At 44.4% G+C, this 27,785-nt stretch overlaps 1 protein-coding gene across 1 annotated transcript in view; it reads left to right on the forward strand.

The window, feature by feature from the left end:
- Positions 1-684: 684 nt before the first annotated feature.
- Positions 685-27,785, forward strand: part of LOC148162917 (melanoma-associated antigen 9-like) — a 36,929-nt gene continuing 9,828 nt past the window's right edge. The window contains exon 1 of the mRNA XM_088017084.1: positions 685-1,210. Coding sequence (XP_087873210.1) covers positions 685-1,210 — 526 coding nt within the window. The remainder of the gene's footprint in view (positions 1,211-27,785) is intronic.

A 27,785-nucleotide genomic window follows, 5' to 3' on the forward strand; every position in this document is an offset into this window, starting at 1 on the left:
ATGCGACGTCCACAGTCTTTGCCCGTGGCTCTCAGGGCAGTGAGGGCTTTGGTCGGAGGGAACGGGCCTGGAGACAGCAGAGACAGCATCACCAGCGGTGCTGCGGCTCATGCTGAAATCCCTGAGGGAGGGCTCAGGGAGGGACCTGGACTCCAGAACAGGGACAACGCACTGAAGCCTGCCCCTGCTGTCCGCCCTGGGAGGCCTGTTTGTGCCAAGTCCACAGGCGGTGTGTCAGGACGTCCGCATCAAGGTCTGACAGAGGCTGGGGGCCTGCTTTAAAAAACCAGGGGTCAGGGGGCGCCTGGGTGGCTCAGTCGTTAAGCGTCTGCCTTCGGCTCAGGTCATGATCCCAGGGTCCTGGGATCGAGCCCCGCATCGGGCTCTCTGCTCCGCGGGAAGCCTGCTTCTCCCTCTCCCACTCCCCCTGCTTGTGTTCCCTCTCTCGCTGTGTCTCTCTCTGTCAAATAAATAAATAAAATCTTAAAAAAAAAAAAGAGTTTAAAAAACCGGGGGTCAGGAGCTAATGGAGGAAGACCCAGGCCCAGCCCAGGGCCTGGTGGAGGCACAGCTGTTGGGGGGTGGGGAAGAGGAGGTCCCAGCAGCTTAGATGAGGAGGGTTCGAGCACCTGGGAAGAGCCGGAAGTCACGGAACCCTCTCTCCAGGACAAACTCCACGTGAAAATGACTGCCCTGGTGGAGTTCCTGCTCCTCAAATACCGCAACAAGCAGCCGACCCGCCAGGCAGAGGTGCTCGAGATCGTCAGCAAAGATTACCAGGACGACTTCCCAGTGATCTTGGGCCAAGCCTCCGAGTGCATGCAGCTGGTCTTTGGCGTGGACGTGAAGGAAGTGGACCGCAGTGACCACTCCTACGTCCTGGCCAATGTCCTGGGTCTCACCTGTGATGGGATGCTGAGCGGTGAGCATAGCATGCCCAAGACCGGCCTCCTGGTGCTGCTACTGGGGGTGAGCCTCCTGCATGGCAACCGTGCCCCCGAAGAAGAGGTGTGGGAAACGCTGGGGCTCATGGGGGTGTATGCCAGCCAGAAGCACATCATCTATGGGGAGCCCAGGGAGCTCCTCACCAAAGTCTGGGTGCAGGAAGGGTACCTGGAGTACTGGCAGGTGCCTGGCAGGGACCCTGCCCACTACGAGTTCCCGTGGGGTCACAGGGCCCATGCTGAACCAGCAAGTTTCAAGTTCTGGAGTATTTGCTCCGGGTCAGGCGCGGGCAGCTGGCTTCCTCCCTGGCCCTGTCTGAAGGAGCTGTGAGAGATGAGGGAGAGGAGGCCTGAGTCCCAGTGGCGGCCAGGCCCTTTCCAGGCTTTGGTGGGGTCGGCAGCTTCTCCTGCAGGGTGCTGGGCATGAAGTGAGGCCACATTTTGGTTCTTCCCTGTGTGTGTGTGAAAAGAGAGAGCCCCGGGAGTTCTAAGTAAGGCAGGGCCAGGGAGGGTTGGGGGAAGAAAGCAGGGTGAAGAGCCAGCATCTCTGGGGGCCTGTTCTCTGCGATGACTCTGACATCCAGAGCTTGGGTTTCTTGAGGAAGCTCTCAAATATTGTTCCTTGGAGTACAAGTTTTAACCAGCTTCGGCAGGTAAATGTGTGCGTGACATCCACCCCACAGCATTTGGACTTACCCAGTTCAAGAGTTTTAAGAGTTTTGTCATGTTCTGGAAATAAGGTGGGAGATCTTCCCTCCTTGTTTGGGTTCTGGAATGAAATTACGGGGCATTGGCATAGGAATTTGTTGGAAAGGTGGAAAAACGGAGCAGTCAAGTGACGGGGTCAGGAAATACGGAAATAAAAGATTATTCATTTTTGCTTCTTACTCCTTCTCTTCTGTCATTCTGCAAAAGTAACACAGATGCGTGCGCCTTCATTCACTTAGTTCTTCAAGAAAAGAGGAGAAATGACATCTCAGCACAGAGGGAGCCCTGCTCACTGGCTCCTTGATTCCCAGACATGGGCTGAGCTCTGCTCTCTGGAAGGCCCTGTGTGTGAGCAGTGAGGACATTAGGAAAAGCAGGACACGTTCCACCCTTAGGGGACAGTCTAGCAGCTGCACTCATGGCAGGAAAGTGGGGAGAGGTGCCCTGAGACCTGCAGAAGAAATGGAAGAAGGGTGAGGGAGTGTGGCTCCCGGGGCAAGCACTGCAGTGGAAGTGCCCCTGGCCTTGGGTGGCTCAGGGTGTCAGGTCACCGTGCTTCCTTCTGTGCAGCTGATTACCGTGAACCTGGGGGGGTGACAGTGGCCCTACTTGGAGACAGCGTACCTTAGAGGTGGGAGCAAAGTCTGGAATGGATAATTGCTCTGAGAAGTTCCTTCTGGATCATGGACAAACCAGGGAGAAATCTCCTCCTGGGGCAGGAAAAGAAGGTAGCCTCCACTCTCATCCCAAGGCCTTGAACACAGTGCACAGACTAGGTGTTTTATATCCGTCATCTGCAAGTATTTCTGAAGAAATACAGTGATATTTCTTTGAAGTGGAGCCCAGAAGACTCTAGACTGGCACTCTTGTCCTGACCATGCAAAGCCAGAACCCACTGCTTAAAAAGTCATTTTAGTTTGATTATCTGGAGTGTAATTTGGACAGCTATAAGTAAGCAAGGTCTAGGTTTTGGTCAGGGGAGAAATGAGTGAAAGGAGTGGTTTGGTGGAAGAGCAGCTGGGAGGGAGGGAAGGAGCTGGTCTTTGACTCACATTCTAGGAGCTTTGTATTGTGTCCAGCTGGGACAATTCCCTCACAGCTGAATGCCACACATATTCCCATATATCTCATATATATCCTCTGATTTAGAAAATGGATTGAGTTTTACTTATGAAGCACCCTCTTTGGCTGATTAGCTATTCCATGTCCTATTGAGCTGCACATTCTCTAACATGACCTGGGTAACAAAATAAATAAATAAATAAATAAATAAATAAATAAATAAAATACCCCAGAGGAGAGAGTGGAAGGCCCTGGGATCAAAACAACACTTGAAATCACTGCCATTCATCAAAGTTCCAATATGTGCCAAGCACTGTGCAAGTTGCTTTCCATATATCACATGCATTCCTGCAGTCCTGCAAGACGGGGCTTATCAAACCCACTCACTTAACTCACTCACTTCAGAAAGAACCTGAGGCTCCTAGGACTTAGTCATTTTCCCAGGATCACGTGGCTAGTGAGTGACAGGGCAGCGACTAGAACCCGGGTCTGAATTCGTGTAGAGTCCACGCTGTTCCCACCCACTGCAGCCTGTGGCCAACCTTCCGAGTCCTACATCATTCCTGAGGACAGCATGGTGTCTTCCAGGTGACAAAAAGAAGGATGCTGTGGCTAAGGTACTAAAAAACCTGTTGCTAAGGAAGGAAGGTGACAATGAGAATCAAACAGGTTTTGGGTACAGTCTGTGGGCTTTATTAACCTAGAGTTCTTCTGCCTGAGCCTCAGAGTTCTTTGAAAACTGACTGCCCAGGCGCTGGCATTTTTTCCAGACCTGGCACTTTCCCGAATTACAGCAGCCTTTCCCTGGTATTCCCCTGTGTGCTCCTCTGTCTCACTCTTGAACCTGGCCTGCTAACGAGCTCAGCACTGGTCCCCATGGAACAGCTAGGAATCACCTTCTCTCCCCCAACATAGAACCTTACTCTCTGTAGTAATCCTCTGGTCACTAAATGAAGAAAGTGAATCCTCCCTGCTGGAATCACAGAATCGTTTGAAAATTAGATGTCATCCTGTACTTGAAAGTATCTGTCACACAGGTGCTTGAAAAGTTCAAAGAATTCCAAGGCAAACTGACCTCAAAAACTCCTCCCCTGGGATGCCTGGGTGGCTCAGTCAGTTAAGCATCTGCCTTTGGCTCAGGTCATGATCCCAGGGTCCTGGGCTCGAGTCCCATATCAGGCTCCCTGCTCAATGGGGAGCCTGCTTCTCCCTCTGCCTGCTGCTCCCCCTGCTTGTGCAATCTCTTTCTCTCTCTCTCTCTCACTGACAAATAAAAAAATCTTAAAAAAAGAAACTCCTCCCAGCTATAAAGTCAGTCATAACAAATTATAATAGTTGCATTTGGTTAAGCCCCTACTGTGTAACAATACATGGGAGAAACTTTAATGTTCATCCATAGTGTGTCTTGCTTTCCTTCCAGAATACAGGGGACACCACCTTGCCAGTCCCCTTGTAGTTAGGGAGGGTTGTGTGATGACCCTTTGCCATGGAGATGTGAGCAGAAGCATTGTTTCTCACATCCAGGTGTTTGCGAGCCAGTGTGTCCACTCCATGCTGTCTCCCTTGATTCACCAGCAAACATGGTGACCCCGTGTTGAGATAGGGGAGCCACAAGATGAAAGCAACCTGGACCCAGGGTCTAGGAAAAGCAGAGGGCCCCTGCCAAACTGTATCAGAATTTGTGTGCACAAAGATGCACTTCTGTTGTGTTAGCCCTTCAAATGTCACAGTTTGTTGCATCAGTTAGCAGTTACTTTCATGCAGCCGCTTTTTTTGTTAGGCTTATCTAGCAATTTTACTTAAGAAGGTACTAGTGCATATCTTCCTATTGCAAAAAAACTTCTAAAAATACAGATGAGTCACAATATCCCCTTTTCAAAGTTCCTCCACAATTCAGCCTCCTCCTCAGAAGTCACCATGACTAACAATCTAGTGTGTATTTTTATTTTTTTAATTTAAAATATTTTCTTTTCTTTGAGAGAGAGAAAGAGTGTGTGATGGAGGGAGGGTCAAATAGAGAGAGAGAGAGAGAGACCCTCAAGCCGGCTCCATGCAGAGCCTGATTCGGAGCTCGGTCTCAGGACCCTGAGATCATGACTTGAACCGAAATCAAGAGTCGGACGCTTAACCAGCTGAGCCACCCAGGCGCCCCTAGTGCGTGTTATTCTAAAGGTGACTATGGCTTTTTCATAGATATGCTCTACAAATATATTGTTTCTATTCAACCTAACCCATAATACTGTGCATATTGATCTGCCACTACCTTTTGTCACTTAATAAAATGGATGCAGGATCTTCCAATAACAGCACATATACACCTACCTCACTTTTGAAAGTATTCCCTGGAATGTTAAAGTTTGTATATACCATAATTAATCACATACACAATTTTTTCCTGGTGGAAACAAGTTGTTTTCCCTTTATTGTATGACTAATAAAATGAAAACAACATCTTTGACCTGAATCCTTGGGTAGATATGAATGTTTTCTAATAAGATATACATACTAACACAGACATTGGGTTAGAGTGGAGAGGGTGTGAATTGTTTAACATTTCATAAATGCGTCTGAAATTTTATTCCACAAGTGCTATACCAGTTTGCATTCCCATAATTAATTTCAATAGCTCCAAAATTGCAATACTTAGGTATAAATCTAAGAAGATATGCACAGGATCTGTATGCTGAAAACACAGAATGCTGATAAAAGTAATCAAGACTTAAATAGTAAGTTCAGAGATATACTGTGTTCATGGACTGGTAGACTCACATAGTGAAGATGTCAATTCTCACTAAATTGATCTATACATTCAAAACAATCCAATCAAAAATCTACCAGGATGTTTTTGGATATAAACTAGCTGATTCAACAAGTTTATGGAAAGGCAAAGGAAATAGTATAGCGAAAACAACTATGAAAAAGTAGAATAAAGTCAGAAGAATCACACTACTTGATTTTAAGATAAAGCTATGATAATCCAGGTGGTGTGGTATTGGGGGGGCGGAGCAAGATGGCGGAGGAGTAGGAGACCTAGATTTCGTCTGGTCTCAGGAATTCAGCTGAACAACGATCAAACCATTCTGAACACCTACGAACTCAACAGGAGATCGAAGAGGAGAGTAGCAACAACTCTCTGAACAGAGAAGCAACCACTTACTGGAAGGTAGGACCTGCGGAGAAGTGAATCCAAGGCGATATTCAGGAGGATAAACGGTGAGGGAGGGGCCTCCACTGGCCGCTTCTGACAAGTGCTAGAGCCGCGGAGCACAAAATCGGACCTTTTAGAAGTTGACTCGGCTGAGGGACGTCGCTGCAGTGGCTAAGCAGGGGGTGGAATCCTCCCGGGACAGTGTGGTCTCAGGACCCTTGGGGTCAGAGAAAGACCGGGGGTGCCTGAGTGCGCCAGAGCTCCCAGGTATCAGAGCAGGGAAGCCGGCTGCAGAGACGGAGCCGAGGCGCGGGCTCTCAGCTCGGGGTTGCCATAAACTGTGATCCGCGGCCCAGTCGGGCCACTGCTCCTCCAGCAGGGACCCAACAAGCGGCAGAGCTGGGAGACTCCCCTTCCTTCCCGGGCAGGAGCGGCGCGGTAACGAACCGCAGGGATCTGCTGGGTTTGGAGACTCCACACGGGTTCAGGTGCCAGAGATAGCAACGCTCGGTCACAGGCCGGGTGAGCACGGAGTGCGGCCGGAGACCGGGGAGACGGGAGTGACTGCTTTTCTCTGAGGGCACACTGAGGAGCGGGGCCCCGAGTTCTCAGCTCCTCCGGGTGGAGATTGGGAGGCCACCATTTTTGCCCTGGTCTTCCAAAGCTGTGCGGAGAGCTTGCAGGGAACAAAAGCTCCTGAGAGAGCACCCGAGCAGCTTCCTTAGCCCGGACCGACAAGGGTGGGGCAACTTAGCCTCCGGCAAAGACATTTGGAAACCACAGCAACAGGCCCCTCCCCCAGAAGATCAGCACGAAAGGCCAGCAAGCCAAGACCAAGTTTACCGATCACGGAGAACGGCAGAACTCCAGCGCTAGGGGAATACTGCACGTAGAATTCATGGCTTTTTTTTTTACCGTGATTCATTATTTCATCAAACTTAAATTTTGTTAACTGTTTTTTTTTTATTTTTCTTTTTCCCTTTTTCAACCAACATCTTATCAATCCCTTTTTATAAAAAAAAACATTTTTTATTTTTCATTTTTAGAGTCATATTTTATCCTTTCATAGTTGTTACACTTATTTTTGGCATATATATGTAAGTTGTTCTCTCTTTAAAATTTTGAGATACAGTTTCTTCTAACAGATCAAAATATACCCTAAATCACTAGTGTATGGTTCTGTTCTAGTCTCCTGCCTGATCACATTCTCTCCCTTTTTCCTTTTTTTTTTTCTTAAATCTTCTTTCTTTTTTCAAACAACTTCTTATCTTATCAAGTCCTTCTATAAAATCTTTTATAATTTTCATCTTTACAGTCATCTTCCATCCGTTCATTGTATCAACCCTTATTTTGAACATATATGTCTTTCTTCCTTTAAAATTTTAGGAGGCACTTTTTTCTAACAGACCAAAATACGCCCAAAATCTAGTGTGTGGCACTGATCTATGCACTAGCCTGATCATATTTGATCATATTCTGCTTTTTTTGTATTGTTCTGCTTTGTTTTTATCTTTTTTTTTCTTTTTTTTCTCTTTCTTTTTTCTTTCTTTCCCTTTCTTTTCCCCTGGTTTCAGGTCTTTTCTGATTTGTATACAGTATATTTGCTGGGGACGTTGTAAACCTGTTAGCATTTTGTTCTCTCATTCATCTATTCTCCTCTGGACAAAATGACAAGACGAAAAAAATCACCTCAGCAAAAAGAACAAGAGGTAGTACCGTCAGCCAGGGACCTACTCAATACGGACATTAGTACGATGTCGGACCTAGAGTTCAGAATCATGACTTTAAAGATACTAGCTGGGCTTGAAAAAAGCGTGGAAGTTATGAGAGAAACCCTTTCGGGAGAAATAAAAGAACTAAAATCTAACCAAGTCGAAATCAAAAAGGCTATTGATGAGGTGCAATCAAAAATGGGGGCACTAAATGCTAGGATAAATGAGGCAGAAGAGAGAATCAGCGATATAGAAGACCAAATGATGGAAAATAAAGAGGCTGAGAAAAAGAGAGAGAAACAACTACAGGATCACGAGGGCAGAATTCGAGAGATAAGTGATACGATAAGACGAAACAACATTAGAATAATTGGGATCCCAGAAGAAGAAGAGAGAGAGAGAGGGGCAGAAGGTATATTGGAGCAAATAATAACAGAGAACTTCCGTAATGTGAGGAAGGAAACAGGCATCAAAATCCAGGAGGCACAAAGAACCCCTCTCAAAATCAATAATAATAGGTCAACACCCCGACATCTAATAGTAAAACTTACGAGTCTCAGAGACAAAGAGAAAATCCTGAAAGCAGCTCAGGAGAAGAGATATGTAACCTACAATGGTAGAAACATTAGATTGGCAACAGAACTATCCACAGAGACCTGGCAGGCCAGAAAGGACTGGCAAGATATCTTCAGAGCACTAAATGAGAAAAATATGCAGCCAAGAATACTATATCCAGCTAGGCTGTCATCGAAAATAGAATGAGAGATAAAAAGCTTCCAGAACAAACAAAAACTGAAGGAATTTAGAAACACGAAACCAGCCCTCCAAGAAATATTGAAAGGGGTCCTCTAAGCAAAGAGAGAGCCTAAAAGCAGCAAAGATCAGAAAGGAACACAGACAACATACAGTAACAGTCACCTTACAGGCAATACAATGGCACTAAATTCATACTTTCAATAGTTACCCTGAATGTAAATGGGTTAAATGCCCCAATCAAAAGACACAGGCTATCAGATTGGATTAAAAAACAAGACCCATCCATATGCTGTCTGCAAGAGACTCATTTTAGACACAAAGACACCCCCAGATTGAAAGTGAGGGGGTGGAAAACCATTTACCATGCTAATGGACACCAAAAGAAAGCTGGGGTGGCAATCCTTATATCAGACAAACTAGATTTTAAAACAAAGACTGTAATAAGAGATGAGGAAGGACACTATATCCTACTTAAAGGGTCTATCCAACAAGAAGATCTAACAATTGTAAATATCTATGCCTCAAACATGGGAGCAGCCAATTATATAAGGCAATTAATAACAAAAGCAAAGAAACACATTGACAACAATCAAATAATAGTGGGGGACTTTATGACCCCCCTGACTGAAATGGACAGATCATCTAAGCAAAAGATCAACAAGGAAATAAAGACTTTAAATGACACACTGGACCAAATGGACTTCACAGACATATTCAGAACATTCCATCCCAAAGCAACGGAATACACATTCTTCTCTAGTGCCCATGGAACATTCTCCAGAATTGATCAAATTCTAGGTCACAAATCAGGTCTCAACCGGTACTAAAAGATTGGGATCATTCCCTGCATATTTTCAGACCACAATGCTTTGAAACTAGAACTCAACCACAAGAGGAAAGTCGGAAAGAACTCAAATCCATGGAGGCTAAAGAGCATCCTACTAAAGAATGAATGGGTCAACCAGGAAATTAAAGAAGAATTAAAAAAATTCATGGAAACCAATGAAAATGAAAACACAACTGTTCAAAATCTTTGGGATACAGCAAAGGCAGTCCTGAGAGGAAAGTATATAGCAATACAAGCCTTTCTCAAGAAACAAGAAAGGTCTCAAATACACAACCTAACCCTACACCTAAAGGAGCTGGAGAAAGAACAGCAAATAAAGCCTAAACCCAGCAGGAGAAGAGAAATTATAAAGATCAGAGCAGAAATCAATGAAATAGAAACCAAAAGAACAGTAGAACAGATCAACGAAACTAGGAGCTGGTTCTTTGAAAGAATTAGCAAGACTGATAAACCCCTGGCCAGACTGATCAAAAAGAAAAGAGAAATGACCAAAATCATGAAAATCATGAATGAAAGAGGAGAGATCACAACCAAACAAAAGAAATACAAACAATTATAAGAACATATTATGAGCAACTCTATGCCAGCAAATTAGGTAACCTGGAAGAAATGGGTGCATTCCTAGAGATGTATCAACTACCAAAACTGAACCAGGAAGAAATAGAAAACCTGAACAAACCTATAACCACTAGGGAAATTGAAGCAGTCATCAAAAATCTCCCAAGAAACAAAAACCCAGGGCCAGATGGTTTCCCAGGGGAATTCTATCAGATATTTAAAGAACAATTAATACCTATTCTCCTGAAACTGTTCCAAAACATAGAAATGGAAAGAAAACTTCCAAATTCATTTTATGAGGCCACCATTACCTTGATCCCAAAACCAGACAAAGACCCCATCTAAAAGGAGAATTACAGACCAATATCCTTGATGAACATGGATGCAAAAATTCTCACCAAAATACTAGCCAATAGGATCCAACAGTACATTAAAAACATTATTCACCACGACCAAGTGGGATTTATCCCTGGGCTGCAAGGCTGGTTCAACATCCGCAAATCAATCAACGTGATACAATACATTAACAAAAGAAAGAACAAGAATCATATGATCCTCTCAATAGATGCAGAAAAAGCATTTGACAAAGTACAGCATCCTTTCTTGATCAAAACTCTTCAGAGTATAGGGATAGAGGGTACATACCTCAATATCATAAAAGCCATCTACGAAAAACCTACAGCGAATATCATTCTCAATGGGGAAAGGCTGAGAGCTTTTCCTCTAAGGTCAGGAACGCGGCAGGGATGTCCACCCTCAGCAGTGCTATTCAACATAGTATTAGAAGTCCTAGCCACAGCAATCAGACAACAAAAAGAAATCAAAGACATCCAAATCGGCAAAGAGGAAGTCAAACTCTCACTCTTTGCAGATGATATGATACTGTATGTGGAAAACCCAAAAGACTCCACCCCAAAACTGCTAGAACTCATACAGGAATTCAGTCAAGTAGCAGGCTATAAAATCAATGCACAGAAATCAGTGACATTCCTATACACCAACAACAAGACAGAAGAGAGACAAATCAAGGAGTCGATCCCATTCACAATTGCACCCAAAACCATTAGATACCTAGGAATAAATTTAACCAAATAGGCAAAGGATCTGTACTCAGAAAACTATAAAATACTCAGGAAAGAAATTGAAGAAGACACAAAGAAATGGAAAAAGTTTCCATGCTCATGGATTGGGAGAACCAACATTGTGAAGATGTCAATGCTACCTAGAGCAATCTACACATTCAATGCAATCCCCATCAAAATACCATCCACTTTTAAACAGCCAAGGTGTCCATCGACAGATGAATGGATAAAGAAGAAGTGGTATATATACCCAATGGAATATTATGCAGCCATCAAAAGGAATGAGATCTTGCCATTTGCAACAACGTGGATGGAACTGGAGGGTTTTATGCTGAGTGAAATAAGTCAAACAGAGAAAGACATGTATCATATGAGCTCTCTGATATGAGGAATTCTTAATCTCAGGAAACAAACTGAGTGTTACTAGAGTGGTTGGGGGTGGGAGGGATGGGGTTGCTGGGTGATAGACATTGGGGAGGGTATGTGCTACGGTGAGCGCTATGAATTATGCAAGACTGTTGAATCACTGATCTGTACTTCTGAAACAATGCAACATATATTAAGAAAAAGGAAATAGAAGAAGATAGCAGGAGAGGAAGAATGAAGGGGAGTAAGTCATAGGGGGAGATGCACCATGAGTGATGACGGACTCTGAAAAACAAACTGAGGGTTCTGGAGGGGAGGAGGGGAGGGGGATGGGTTAGCCTGGTGATGGGTATTAAAGAGGACACATTCTGCATGGAGCACTGGGTGTTATGAACAAACAATGAATCGTGGAACACTACATCAAAAACTAATGATGTAATATATGCTGACTAACATAACAATAAAAAATTTTTTAAAAAAAGGTGGTGTGGAATTAGCTAAAGGATATACACGTAGATCGGTCGAACTGATTAGAGTCCAGAAATAGACCCACCCAAAGAGGACTGGTAGAGTTTTTTATGAAGGAGTAAGACAATTCAATTGAGAAATGTTGGTCTTTTCAATAAATGGTAATAGAACAATCAGACACACATATTTTTAAAAAAAGAAACAACAAAAAAAGAAACAAAAAAGAACCTGTACTTAAACCTAACACTTTATAGTACAAAATCAAGTTAAAATGTATCATCGATCTAAATGCTAAGGGAAACCTATAAAATTTTTAAAGAAAACGTAGGAGAAAATCTCATGACCTGGAGTTAGACTTCCTCAAAATTAAAAACTTTTGCTCTGAGAAAATCAGAATAAAAAGTCAAGCTGCAGACTGTTAGAAAGTATTTGCAAATCATATATTCAACAAGAGACTTGTATCCAGAATACATCAAAGTTTTTCAAAACTCAAAACTTAGCAAACAAATGACCCATTTTTAAATTTTTTTCATGGCTTTTGAATTGTCTTTTTTAAAAAATTCAATTAACCAACATACAGTACATCATTAGTTTCAGATGTAGAGTTCAATAATTCATCAGTTGCATATAACACCCAGTGCTCATCACATCATGTGCCCTCCTTAATGCCCATCACCCAATTACCCCATGCCCCCCACCTCCCCTCCAGCAACCCTTAGTTTGTTTCCTATAGTTAAGAGTCTCTCATGGTTTGTCTCTTTCTCTGATTTCTTTCCATTCTGTTTTTCCCTCCCTTCCCCTATGATCCTCTGCACTGTTTCTTATATTCCACATATGAGTGAAACCATATTATAATTATCTTTCTCTGATTGACTTATTCCACTTAGCATAATACCCTCCAGTTCCATCCACACTGATGTAAATGGTAGGCATTCATCCTTTCTGATGACTGAGTAATATTCCATTGTATATTTATATACCACATCTTCTTTATTTATTCATTTGTCAATGGACATTTGGCTTTTAAAAATGGGTAAATGATCTTGATAGACACATCACCAAAGTGGGCATATGGATGACAAATATGCACATGGAAATTGTTCTACATCAATGAAGAGAAATGCAAATTAAAAATAAGATGAGGTAACACAACACACACTTGAGAGTGACTGAAATTTTAAAAATTACTGACCTTACTAAATGTTAACAAGGATAAAGAGCAACTTGAACTCTCATATATTACTGGTCAGAATGTAAAATGATACAGCCTCTCTGGAAAATAATTTGGTCATTTCTTCTAAACATATAGACACTATATGACTCACCAATGCCACTCCTGGAAGAAATAAGAACCTATGTTCACACAAAAACATACCTGTGAATGTTTATAGCAGCTATTCATATTTGCTAAAATCTGTTTGTTTTGACCCAAATGTCCTTCTATGGATGAATGGATAAACTGTGGTACACCTGTACAATGGGTTACCACTCAGCAACAGAAAAGTAATAAACTATTGATACATACAACTTGGATGAGCCTCAAATGCAATTTCCTGAGTGAAAGAAACGAGTCTCGATAAATTACATGCTCTGTTCTTCTATTTCTATAGCGTTTTTGAAAAAGACAAAACTACAGTGATAGAAAACACATGAGTGGTTGTCAAGGTTAGGTATCAGGGGAAAGTAGGACTATAAATGAAATATCAGAAAAAGTTGACTTTATAAGAAGGAAATTTACCATGGATAGAAAGGAACATCACATAATGATAAAAGAGTCAATTCGGGGCGCCTGGGTGGCTCAGTTGGTTGAGCAACTGCCTTCAGCTCAGGTCATGGTCCTGGAGTCCCGGGATCGAGTCCCGCGTCGGGCTCCCTGCGCAGCGGGGAGCCTGCTTCTCCCTCTAACCCTCCCCGCTCTCATGTACTCTCTCTCTCTCTCATTCTCACTCTCTCAAAATAAATAATTCTTAAGAAAAATGTCAATTCACCAAGAAAATACAACAATCTTAAGTGTGTACACCTAAAAACAGAGCTTCAAAATACAAGAAAAAGAATCTGATTGAGCTGAAAGAAGAAATAGTCACATCAACAATTACATTTGGAGACTCAACAGTCCTCTCTGGGTAAATGACAGAAATAAACAAAACATCTTTGCAGTGTTCTGGGGAAGCAGAAGCAATAGGTGTAAATAAAATGAGCCAAGTTCCATACTCTTGTTGAGGGTGCTTGAATGTGATCTGAGGATACATTTAAAAGAAGGAAGCATGAAAAAGAAGGTAAAGAAGGCCCACTGTGTTTCTTGGAGTGGAGAGCTACCAGGTAAATCACTAGTAAGGGCCTCTTTTTCAAATGAGAATTTAAGGCAGGTTTGGAAAGAAGGTTTGGTGAGTTAGAGGGAGGGCAGCTAATTCCGTGCTGAGAATAGAGAATAGTCAAGTGGGTAGAAAGATATTGTGTGCCAGTGTGTGTCTGGATTGGAGTGGGAGTAGGGGAGCACTGGCCAATGAGGAGTTTGGAAAATGGGATGATAAGTTATGCTGAGAGCATAGTGGTTAGGGCACCATTTGCTGTTGGCAGCGCTGGAAACCGAGACAGCAAAAGTACCGTCAGTGCATTGGGCCCATTGGAGTCCACACAGATAGGTGTCTTTGCAGGAGCATGAGGGAGTCCATGTCTGAAGAAGCGTCTTCTGGCACACAGCTTTCCCATCTGTGATCAGGAGGACCCCAGCATTCTGTGTCTGGGTGGCAGGGTCCAATTCTTTGAGGGTTTAGGAAGGACTTTAGGATTATCATCCTCACTTCAACCATTCAACAAGAGTGCTCTACCTTGCTCATGTTCATGAAGTGGATTTCTGTGGAAGCGATTCTTCTGTGGAAGGAAGTAAGAGGTCCTACACCTAAAATTTTGATGACCACTGTCCACTAGATAGATGACACATCATGGAATCCCAGCCTCTAGATCTGAGTCGAAGGGTAATTCCAGACCCCTGATCTGATTTTATGAGCAACTTTTGTTACTGAAGAGTTGCCTACTGCCTAAAACTCACACACCAGACTTGAAAAGGTAGTGTCTGGATATTGGGGGAGGCAGAGAGTAAGCTCAGTTTTGCCAAAGGCTGTCAAGAGTAATTCCTTAAAACTGATCTGACACAGCAGATGTGAAATTGAAAGGTCATTATTGTAAAACTATACATAGGAGCCACAAATACACAGAATATATATTTTATAAAAATTTTCTGTAATTGATTTTCTGGTTGAATATTTTCTCCCATTAAAGTCTTTCCTAAATTTAATATGTGCCTTTAGTTTCCAACTCTCTTTGCTGGAGAGAAGATGGCCTACTATAGCATGTAGGCCACTATCCATGCAACGCTTTTTTAAACCTAAACCTAAGGTCTCAAATTACCCCTACTGAAGCAACCTAAAAATGCCCAGCCCAAGTTCCTCTCCTGTTAGACCCATGTTTCCTCCTACCCACTGGACAGCCCCTGGACAGCTGGCAGAAGCTCACTGCTTACATGGCTCACACTGACTGCATCCTCCACACCTTTGCTCATTAACTTACTACCACTTCTTCCTCCCTGATACTCAATCTCAGATGAGAGGAAAAGCTTCTGCCAATTGAGAAATCTCAGAATTCAGTGTCATTATAGACTTTACCTGCCATCTCAAAGTTCCTAACTTCCTAAAACTCTTGTACATCACATCTCTCACCATCCTCCCATTCAGGCTGAAAATAAGTGCTTTGTCATGTTATTTTGTTTTGTTTACTTGATATTCTTTCTCAGCATATGTTCAATAAATGTTTGCTGGATGAATCAAGTTGCTGGAGGGTGCCATTCCCTGATTCAAAATGTGGAGCCTGCCCCCTGCCTGGGCCTTCCACCTCCATGGATGAAACCCACAGTTCTCCAACTGCTCACGGAACTTCAGAATTCCTATGGGAAACTATTATTGAGGGTGTCACCATGGACGTATCCTCCCCAGGTCCAAACACCATCTTGGAGGTGGGGTTGCTCTCAACAGGATGGTCCGTGGGGCTTCCTTCCTAGGAAACATGGTCTATCAGATTTCCCCAGCCCATTTATGCTCCTTGCCCTGCACTGGCGCCCACACTTTCTTATCATTTGGATAAGAAAAAGCCATCTCCACAGGTTTTCCGCCCACCCTGCAGACTGGTGGCAACACAGGCCAGCCGTCCTAGCCACAGGACAGGACACCCGTCCCTGCTATGCCACGACCTCAGGAGCCCGGGAAGGCAGTCTGAGCCGTGGACACCATTTGGACAGCTTTCAAGCATGTCCATGCCCCGCCCTTTATCTGCAAATTCTGAGGTGATTGGCCCCAGGGCCTTCTCCTTCCAATTTCACCCTCCCTGCAGCTAGCAGCACGCTCCCTTCCACTGCTCCTGGGTATTCCTGGCCTACCTCAGCTGTCCTTCCTCAGTCACCCACCCCTCACTCACATAGCCCCACCCTCTATGTGGGGTTGCACTCCACCCAGGGGGAAAGCCCCCTGCCTCCAGGAGGCATCATGGCAGCTCCCAGCCCCGGGACCCCGGCAAGGATGCCCTGGACCACTAGAGTAGTCAAGAGATGTCTCTCAACTGTATTCTGGGGGAGGGAGACAAGTGTACTCTTCCTGACAGATTTAGGGGGACTCTACAGTAGTGGGGTGTCTGGCATGCTGCCGATCCATTCATCCAACAGACCTGCCCTGTCAGACCACCCCACAACTTCCAGCTGGTGATAAGGATTCAGAGGCTTCCCCAGCCCATCCACGTTCTTTCTACTGAATCCCTCCGCCTCTCCACCATCTCTCCTTTTGGCCCCTTTCCCCCTAAGCCGAACTCTAGATTCAGAGCCCTGACTGCCAGCCAGCCTGGGGCTCTCTGGACTTGGTTTTGTACTCGTTTTCTCTCATGGACTCTGGCCATCACTTTCCCCAGGATGCTGTCAGTGCCCCTCACTAGCTGAGGGTGTCCTGGCTGGTCTCCTCCCCTGGCTGCTGGTCATTCTGGCCAAATCCCTCTTTCTCAAAGTAGAGGGGGGAAATGTCTTGTTGATACTGCAGCCCTCATCTCTGGCTTCTGGTAAGAATGACAGGAAGATGTGACATTCCCCACAGGTGCACTGGAACCTCACGGTTGTGTTTGGCCAGACTTCAGTTTGCTTCTTCTAGTTTGGGCACATAACTGGGGCTTCTCGTACTAGCCACGCTCTTGTAGACCCACCACCTGCTCATACACCAGAATGAAGACGGTCCAGAGTCACATGACATAAGACCCCAAATAGGCAAGATGGATAATCAAGAACATTCACCATGCCAAAGTCCAGAAAAATATCTTGACCATGCCACACAATCCAAAGATCGCTAAGATCAATGATGACCTAGATGTTGGGATTTCCAATGGGTTTGAAAGGAACCATTATAAAAATGCTTCCACAAGCTATTGCAGTTGTGATGGAATCAAATGAAAGTAAGTCTCAGGACAAAAAGATATAAAAAAGAATGTAATTAACAAAGAACTGAAAAAATATAACTAAATTTTTTGCAACGCAGTAAACTGGCTTAGTAGGACAATGTAGATAACAGAGGAGTCAGTACCTTGAAGGTAGAACAACAGAAAGTATCTCATATGAACAATGGAGAGAAGAAAAAAATCTACAAAAACAAAAATCTATTCATGTCACAAGAATCCCAGAATGAGAAAAAAAGAAATGTAGGGATTAAAACGTATTTGAAAGAAATGTAAAGGAAAAAAAGAAGAATATTTTGAGAAAACATAGCTGATCATCTCCCAAAGTTGACAAAAGACATGAGCCTAAAATTTAAGAAAATGAACAAGACCCAAATAGAGGGAACCCAATACAGTCATCAAGACACATGGTATAGACTAAATTCGGTCCCCCATCCCATTCACATGTTTCAGTTCTAACCCCTATGAAACTGGACCTGTCACCTTGGGAGGAACATAGGTTGAGTTAGGTCACAAGGTTAGGACTCTCATGATGGGGTTAGCATGCTTACGAGAAGAGACACAGAGAGCTTGCACTCTCCATGCACACCTACAAAGAAAGGTTATGTGAGCACAAAGCCAGAAGGTGGTTATCAACAAACCTCCAGGAGGATGGGCTTCCTCAGAACCTGACCACATCGGTGCCTTATGTTGGACTTCTACCCAGCAGAACTGTGAGAAAATACATTATGGATGTTTAGCCATTTTCTAAACTTAGCATTTGGTGCATTTTTACACAAGACAAGAAAGGAGGATTCATAAGGTATAACACTGGACTTTATCAAGATTAAAACCGTCTGTTGTTGTAAAGATCTTGTTGGGAGGATGAAAAGACAAGCTATAGACTAGGTGAATATATTTTCAAACCACTTATCTGACAAAGAACTTCTATATATAAAAAATTAAAACACAACCAGGGGAGAGGAAAAAAAAAAACTATCCAAATAGCAAATGGGCAAAAGTCATGAACAGACATTTCAGCAAAGAAAACATGCAGATGGCAAATAAGCACAAGAAAAACTATACATTAGTTGCCATGAGGGAAATGTAAAGGAAAACCTGATTGAGTAATCACTACTACCTACCTGTTAGGAAAGCTCGTTAAATTAAAACAGAGTAAAAACATCAAATGTTGGAAAGAGCCAGATCTCCTACATTGCTGGTGGGAATGTAAATGGAACAGTCACTCTGGTAAGACAGTTTGACTGGTTATGCAAAAGCAAAACATAAATGCAAAAACCCACTGTCCTGAACCTTTATTCTCGAGAATGAAAATTTAAGATCCCACAAAACAATATGCCAAATATTCACTGTGGGATTATTTGTAGTCTCTAAATCCCGGAAACAAAAATATCCCTCAAAAGGGGAGCAGATGAACAAACTGTGGCATTTCCAAACTAGGGAGGCCAAATTAGTGATAAAAAGTCATAAAGTTAGGATAACACAAAACGTGAATGGATTCCAGGCGTATTATCCCGAATGAAACCAAACAACATCACCGGTCACAGCTGTAGGAGTTCCCTCATGTAACAAAATGCCAATATATCCAAAATGTAAAACACAGGGGTGAATGCCATGGGCAGGGATGGGTAGCATGAAGGAGATCTTTGTGCTGACAGAGTAGTTCCATACCTGGATTGTGCTGTTGAATATATAAATGTCCATGACAAAGTGACAGACCTAGACATGTCCATCATACCACACTGTCAGTGTCCTGGTGCGAATAGTGTCCTGCAGTGATGTAGGATGTTACCTTGGGGCAAAATGTGCCAAGAGTGCCTCTGCGATGGGACATTTCTGTACTATCTGAATCTCTAAATGGACCTAAATCCCTCCCTACCTATAGGATCGCTCTACCTGTCAACACACCTCAGCATAGTTCCCTAAAGCTATCAGTCCCACCCTGGCTCCTGGAAGCTCCAAGCTTCCCCAGGACCCTAATGTGTGGGTGTCAAGCAGCAGTGTAGGAGGCAGGAGGAACCTGGTCTGGTCTGTGACTGGGCAGGCGCTGGGCTGTGATGTGCTGTACCTAAGGGGAAGAGAAGGCCAGGTGTGGGACAGGACAGAGGCAGGACACAGACTGCTCTCCTGAATCTGCTGTTCTGAGTTTGGGAAGGAATCGACGGGGCAAGGACCTGGCTCACAGCCTGCCCTCCCTCCTCTGGACAGCATCCGTCCCCTGGCCTTAGAGATCCCCTCCCCAACCCTGCCGTCTCCTGCATCCTGCTCACACAGCCACCCCCCAAAAGTTGCCGGCATTTTACAGGTGAAGGAATGGTGGCTTAAGGAGTCAATTGCTCTGCTACACACCCCCAAAGTGGGGTCCTAGCACCTCCAAGATCCTGCTGTGTCCAGAAACATGTGTCTGGTAAGTGGGGTCTGAGCAGGTAGCCACTAGAGGTTAGCAGCTCTGGGATCACACTGTGATCCACTTCCCCATCAAATCCAAGTGACCCGGACTGCAGCAGCCTCCCCACTGGCTCCTGAAAGCAGCAGCCCTCCTATAAGTTCAGACACCATCCATCTTAGAGATACTAACCTCTCTCATCCCAAGTCCCCCTCATTTTGACCTTCCCTAAGAGACAGCTTTTTCATGGCTCTAATCAGGTTATGCCCTGGTACTATGAGCAGAGTGCCTTGAGCTCCCCCAAGGAACCATGGCTCTAGGCTCTCTTCCACCTCCACTACAGCCACAGGCAGAACCCAGCTCATTGATATCCACAAGGCACTTGAGCTCCCACATCCTACCTTGAGGTAAGGGGACAAACTCTAGGGAGAAGACAAACCTGGAACCTTACTCTCCTCCTTCCTTCTGTCCAATGCATGGCAGAATCTCAGCTCTGCATATTAGAGGTAGACACCTTCCTCCATATCCACAGACACCCGAGTATTCCATATGCACCTGTTCCTGTCTCCTTCTCTTCTTTACTCTGTCCATCCACCCCTCCACATGGAGCAGCAAGTAGTAATCTGTGTCTCCCCCAACTTCTGCAGTGCTTCTGTGGCTCAGAGCAGAGAGCCCACACTCCATGCTCCTTACTCCAGTCTATACCTACCTCACCCACAGGAGGAAATCATCCAGAGGCAGGGAATGGTCCCCTGCTTCTGGCCGCCCTCCAGCCTGGTTCCCTCATCTTGTCACATTTACTGTTCAGAGGTCTGCATCACACAGGGACATGCAGTCAGGAAATAGTTCTGGTGACCAGAGTTTGGAACCTTTATGCCAGGGCCCAAACACAAATTTGCCACATCATGTGTGATGGGGCTAGGGACAAAAATCATTTTTGCAGAAATACCTACATATGGACATTACAGCTTATTTTTTCCTTCCTTCAGAATGCGGATGACCTCAGCAGCTGACCTTGATTTCCAGAAACCAGGATGTCTAAAAGTGTTGATGGGGATAGGAAGGATGTGTTCAGGGTCAGCTCTGCATAATTCACCGACACTCTCTCAGAGCTGTGGAGGCCACTGCCCACCAACTGGAGAACGTGATGACTTACAAGGCACAGTAGTGAGAATAACCCAGGCTATACATCACAGTCACACCGGTTGTTTCCTCTACTTATTCTGAAATAATGTTTTTAAGTTATTTAGGCCTCTGAAAAATATTAAAACTCTCACTCCTGGAGATGACCAAACTTTTCCAAGCTCCGCATTTATGGCATCTTGGATGGGAGTGTGCAGGGACGTCACCACTTGGATGCCGTTGCCTGGGAGGCAAAAGCTTCCAGCAAGTCCTTGATGTACCCAAAAAATCTCTCTACCTCATAGACCTGAGCCTGCTTCTCACCCCACGACTTGATTTGTTTTTCTATGGTCTCCACCACTCCTTCTAGGATGGAGCACCTCTTCTTCATCTGGAGGACCTTTGCCAATGAGTCCTCTGTATTCAGGGCCTGGGGTCTCTTCTAGAATTCCCTCCAGTCCCCATCTCGTCTCCTGATATGAGTTCTGTTTCAACCCCCCACCTCATCTCCTGCTATGAATTCTATTTCAAACTCTCCAAACTTTTGGTTTGACTCCACTTTTTGGCTTGGTATCCTTTCCTCTTGAGAGATATTCCCCAAAAGATGAGGGCTACCCAGGTGACAAGCCACAATGACCTTAAGCTGAAGTCTATCCCAGGGAACTGGTGACTCACTTGTCCTGGGGTCGCCTTAGTTAAAGGACTTCCAGTCAGTTTAGTGTTCTAGGGACTTCTTGGCGCAGTGCAGAGCTGAGATGGAGGAGTCATGACCACAGGGCTCCCAGCCAACCTCTGTCCTGGGGACCCAATTGTCCTGTGCTCTATGGGGTGGAGGGTTTTGGGTCAGAGGTCTCCTGCTCAGGCTGATGTCCGAGAGACTCGGCACAGTGTCAAGCTGAATCAGAAGGCTTGGCGACCCAGATCTCCCAGTTGGCGCTGGTGTTCTTGCGACTCAGTTGCCAGCTGTCTCCTCAGTTGAAGGGCCCCCACTTGGAGGGAATCCAGTCATCCTGTTGTCCAAGTGAGTCCTTTGCCCACTGCCAACCTGAGTTGGAGTGTCTGAAGGTTCCTGTTTGGCCCAGTGTTGTGAGGACTCAATTGCCCTCTGCTTTCTTGGGCTGAAGAGCTGCCAGAGAGAGGACTCCCACTCAGCCCAGTGTCCAGGGCACTCCTTTGCCCAGTGTACAACTAGCTTGGTGGTGTCATAGTCTCAGGGCATCTATTGGGCCTGGTGTTCTGGGGAATTCGTTGCCATTTTCTCAACAGCAGTAGAAGACTCCCCTTCTTTGTCCTAAGTTCCAGGTAGCTCCTTTCTCTGGTGCTGAGTTGGGTAGGGGGGCTTTTGGACTTAAGGCTCCTGCTGGGTCCACTGTCCAGAAAATATATTTGTCCACCTCCAGGTCTGGTTGGAGGGGTTTTGGTCAGAGGGCTCCGCAAAATCCTGTGTTTGAGAACCTTATGCTTTTCTGGGTTGGAGAGCTTTTCTTCTGAGGGCTCCTTTGCAGTCTAGAGTCCAGGTGATTCATTTGCCCGTGCCAGACTGTGTTGGAGAGCTCCTAGCCTAAGGGCTCCTGGTGTTCTGGGGACCTGATTACCCTGTGCTTGGCAGGGATGGTGTCCTCATGATCCCAGGGTGCTTGTGTTCAGCCTGGTGTCCAAGCGATTCTTGTGGCCAGTGCTTGGATATGTTGGAGGGCTCCTCTTCAGAGGACTCTCCCTCAGCCTGGTGTCATTGGTCCTCATTTGGGCAGTGCAGAGCTCGGTTGGAGGTTTCATATTCTTGAGACTACCAGGAGGCCTGATTTTCTGAGGATTCAATTGCGCTGTTCTTTGTTGCATTGGTGGGCATGCACTTGGCCCAGGGTCTTGGTGATTCCTTTGCCTTGTACAAAGCTGAGATGGAGGGCCCATGGTCCTAAGGCTCCTGGTCACCCTTCTGTGCAGATGACTTGATTGCCTTGTGCCAAGCTTGGTCAGAGGGGGTTTGGTCAAAAGCCTCCTGGCAAGTCTGGTTTTCTGGGGACTTGACTGCCCTATGTCTCTCCCACAAGTAGACAACAAAAAGAAATAAAAGGCATCCAAACAAGGAAGAAGTAAAATTTTCACTGTTTGCAGATGTCATGGTACTCTAGACAGAAAACCCTGATGATCCCAGCAAATGACTACTAGAACTGATCAAGGAATTCAGGAAAGTTCCAGGGTACAATATCAAGGTGCAGAAATCTGTTGCATTTGTATACACTACCAAGGATGCAGGAGAAAGAAAAAATAAGAAAACAATGTTATTTGCAATTGCACTCAAAATAATAAGATACCTAAGAATAAACCTAACCAAAGAAGTGAAAGACTTGTACTCTGAGATTTGATGAGCACCCACATCCACCCTCTATTAGCTGTTGCCCTTTGGCTTTGTAGTTCAGCCTCTCTGAGCTTCAATCTGCTCATTAACAGGAATAATGCATGGCCCACCTACCTCAGAGCACCATATGGGTTCACGTTAAAGACGCATGTGTAGATGCTTCCTGAAAGGTAACCCAGCTCATCATTCAGTTCAAGGCTCCTACATTGAAGGCTTCTTCTGTCCTGAGAGCTGGTATATCTTTCCAGGTGTTTCTGGGCACCTCAGTTCACACCTGGGCCCAAGTTCTCAGCTTTCAGATACCCTCTGACCTTACAAAATTTTCCCCAACATTGAGAAAATCAGATTGTGCAAAAGCTACTTTGTGGTAAATTTCTTTTACATGACCTTAAAACATCTTACGTTTCTAAGACCTGAGACAGGGATTAAATCTAATACCTACAGCAGTTTGGGACACGAATTAAGTTTAAATTCTGAAGTAGAGTTGTTCAGGTCAGCAGGTATGTGCACTTCCTCCAAAGAAACATCACCTGTGTGCGGCTTCCAGACCCAGAGACCCCCAACGCTGGTAGGCATCACCCTCAGAAAGCTCCCCTGGTCATCCTGCCTACACCCCGCCACAGCCACACACCCCCAGCCTCTTTCCCGCTTGGCTTTGCCATAGGAGGGCCTCCATGGGAGAGTCTGAGCTAACATCCTCTTGTACCTGATCTTTGTTGACTGCCTGTCTCCCCAGGCAGCGCCGGCTTTGCGTTATTTCCCTGTTTTCCCATGCATCATAATGCATGGCATAAAGTAGGCGCTGAACAATTATTTGTCACATGGTGGTCACCCTCCCCTCTCATAAAGCAAATTTTTATTCCCCTGCCCAGCCCAGCCTTCTGTGGGCCACACAGATGCGGTACCCGCCCTGTGGGATGCCTGTCTATGGCTTCCCACCTGACCCAAGCTAAGAGCACTGCCTGTGACTTTCAAGAATAAAAACAACATCCTCAGAAGGGAGCAGCTGGATTACAGGTGAGTATGGGAAACCTTGTTTGTCTCAGTGTGAAATAGTCCAAGCAGATCCAAGACAGCTCTAGAGAAAGACTTGATAAGACCCTGTGTGAGGTAATGAATGTGCTCTGTGTATGTGTTTTGGGGTGGGGACAATGGTGCGCAGAGCAGAAGAGAAGAAATGCCTGAATTCTAAATGAATGGGAAGGTCAGTCAGAAGAAGGGTGACCCGTCCCTGTACTGTCAAGTAGAGGAATCGTGGTTTGGTAGACAGCTTTGACCCAGGCCATGCACGGCTGCAGGCCATAAGGTGCGTTCGCCTACAGAGTGAAGAGTCTCTTCTGCTCTGTCCCTTGCTAGGATGAGACGCAGGGCAGTGTGGCACCGTGTGGTTGGGGATGCATGCTGTGCACCCAGAGTTCTAACCCTGGTTTCCCCACTGAGTGGGCAGACAAGCCCGTCAAGCTTACCATCTTTAGAATGGGGGTGATCATAGCATTATAATGTGCTTAAACAGCGTCTGGTAGGGACACATGGGTGGCTCCGTTGGTTAAGCGTCTGCCTTTGGCCCAGGTCATAATCCCAGGATTCTGGGATTGAGTCCCACATTGGGCTCCCTGCTCAGCAGGGAGTCTGCTTCTCCCTCTGCCTCTGCCCCTCCCCACAACCCCGCTCATGCACTTGTGCACTCTCTCTCTCAAGTAAATGAAGTCTTAAAAAAAAAAAAACAGCATCTGGTATATAGTAAGTGCTCAATAAATGTTAGCTATTATTCTGTGATTCTATGACAGAGAGAGAGGGATTTTCCTATAAGTAAGAGTTAGAAAGGATTGAATTTTAATTTTTTTGCAATCATTTAAGGAAAAATATCCAATGAAGTTATCTTCAGGGTACTTTGGCACTCAAAAGATATCACCAGGAAGAAGAATTACAATTATAATTCTGTACTATTTTAAGAGTATAATTGTGTATTTTTTTTTTGAAGAAATGTTTTGTGGAAGTGCCAAGTCAATAGGCCATGAACTCAACTTGAGTTCAAGGGTCCCCTAGCTTTCCTTATGTGTTCCTCGGACAAACTACAGAAAATGTCATTGGGGTTAGTCCCCTAGGGCACCACGATGGGTAATTGAGTGAGCATTTAGTTCTCAAACTGGTATTAGTGTGTCCAGAGACTGCGATCTCCTGAGACCCTGGCCCAGAGGGTCTTGGTGGCCAGCGATGTGGGCAGAATACAACCTCTCCCCAAAGCACAATGTTTAAGTAAGCATTGGTGGGGTGGAGCGACGGCAACGAACAAGGGAAACAGATACTAGCAGAGTTTCTCAAAAGCTCTGGAACTTTTTTTTAAGAGTTATTCTTTTGAGAGAGAGAGAGTGTGTAAGAGCTCAAGCAGAGGGAGGGACAGAGGGAGAGAATCTCCAGCAGACCCTCCCTGGGGCACGGAGATCCACGCGGGGCTTGGCTCCATCCCACAGCCCCAAGAATGTGACCTAAGCCAAAACCAAGAGTTGGACGCTCAGCCAACTGAGCCACCCAGGAGCCCCTGGAACTAATTTTTTAAAATAATATTTTGAGGCGAAATTCACATACAATAAACCGTTTCAGAGCAAACAATTCAGTGGCATTTAGTACAATTCCCAGTGTTGTGCAACCACCAGCTCTGCCTCGTTCCAGAACCTCTCTGTGCCCCACAGTAAAATCCCACACCCATGTAACAGCTTCTCCCCATTCCACCCCCTCTCATCCCCTGGAACCGCCAGTCTGCTGTCTTTATGGATTTGTGTGCTCTGAATATTCCACGTAAGTGGAACCACACGGTGTGTGACTGTTTTATTGTGCTGAAATACATACAACACACAGTATACGTTCAAACCATCCATCCTTACAGCCCCTTCCATCCTGTGACTCTGAAACTCTTTCACTATTACACAGTGACTCCGACTCTCCCCCCAACCCCTGACTGCCAACACTTTACCTCCTGTCCTCATGGGTGTGACTACACCAAGGGCCTCATATAGTTAGAATCACACAGTATTTGTCTTTTTGGGATTGGTTTATTTAACTTACCGTAAAGTCCTCAAGATTTTATCCATGTTGTAGTATGTGTCAGAAATTTCTTCCTTTTTAAGGCCAAATATTATTCCATTGCATGGATATACCACTATTTGTGTATCCATTTTTCTGTTGATGGACATTTGTACTGTTTCCATCTTTTGGCTTTTGCAAATAGTGCTGCTATGAGCATGTGTTTACAAGTTTTTGTGTGTGCAATATTTTCATTTCTTTGAGTATATACGTAAGAGTAGAATTTCAGGTTCATATGGTAATTCTATGTTTAACTGTTTAATGAGCCACCAAACTGTTTTCCACAGTAGCTGAACCACTTTACATTCCCACCGGTAATGTATGAGGGTTCCAATTTTTCCACACCCTTACCAACAGTTGTTATTTTCTTTTTTTTTTATTATTATAGTCATTCTAATGAGTATGAAGTGATATTTCATTGTAGTTTTGGTGTGCATTTCCCTAATGACTACTGATGTTGAGAATCTTTTTGCATATTTGTTGAAAAAAAAAGTCTATTCAAGTTCTTTGCCCATTTTTAAATTGGGCTGTTTATATTTTTGTTGTTGTGTCCTAAGAGTTCTTTATATATTCTGGATATTAGACTCCTCAGATATATGATTTGCAAATATTTTGTTCCTTTTGCTTTCTTGATAGTGTCTTTGATGCACAAAATTTTTATTTTTAATGAAGTTAAATTTATATATTTTTGTTGTTCATGCTTTTGTTATCATATCTAAGAAATTGTTGCCATCTGCAAGATCGTGAAGGTTTACCTTTATGTTTTCTTCTATGAGTTTTATTATTTTTGTACTTATACTCATATCATTGATCCATTGTAGTTAATTTTTGTGTATGATGTGAGATAGGGAGCCAACTTTCTTCTTTTGTATGGGGATATCCACTTTTCCCAGCACCATTTGTTGAAGAAATCATTTTTTCCTTATTGAATAGTCTTGGAACCCAGGTTGAAAGCCAATTGGCTGTAGTTGTATAGGTTTATTTAGGGATCTTCAATCCTTTTCTGTTGGTCTGTATGTCTGTCTTTATGCTAGAATCACATGGTTTTAATTACTGTAGTTTTGTAGTGGGTTTTGAAATCAGGAAGTGTGAGTCCTCCAACTTTGTTCTTCTTTAAATTTTTTTATTGTTATGTTAGTCACCACACATTAAATCATTAGTTTTTTTTTACTTTAAATTTTTTGTTATGTTAATCACCATACATCATTAGTTGGATGTACTGTTCCATGATTTGTGCATAACACCCAGTGCTCCACGCAGAATGTGCCCTCTTTAATACCCATCACCAGGCTAACCCATCCCCCCACCCCCTGCCCTCTAGAACCCTCAGTTTGTTTTTCAGAGTCCATCATCTCTAGTGGTTCATCTCCCCCCCTGATTTACTCCCCTTCATTCTTCCCCTCCTGCTTTTTTTTTTTTCCTTAACATATATTGCATTATTTATTTCAGAGTTACAGATCTGTTGATTGCTTTGGGAATTATGGACACTTTCACGGTATTAATTATTCCAGTCCATGAGCATATTATGTATTTCCATTTGCTTGTGTCGTCTTTAGTTTGTTTGTTTGTTTGTTTGTTTTTAATCAAGGTCTGTTAGTTTTCAGAGTACAAGTCTTTCTTTATTTGACAGAGAGTGAGAGAGCACAAGCAGTGGGAGCAGCAGAGGGAGAGGGAGAGGGAGATGCAGCCTCCCCACAGAGCAGGG

Source organism: Eumetopias jubatus, unplaced genomic scaffold, assembly GCF_037043125.1.
Source record: "Eumetopias jubatus isolate StellerSeaLion01/CBP00866 unplaced genomic scaffold, mEumJub1_p1.0 scaffold_12, whole genome shotgun sequence".
Lineage (NCBI taxonomy): Eukaryota > Metazoa > Chordata > Mammalia > Carnivora > Otariidae > Eumetopias > Eumetopias jubatus.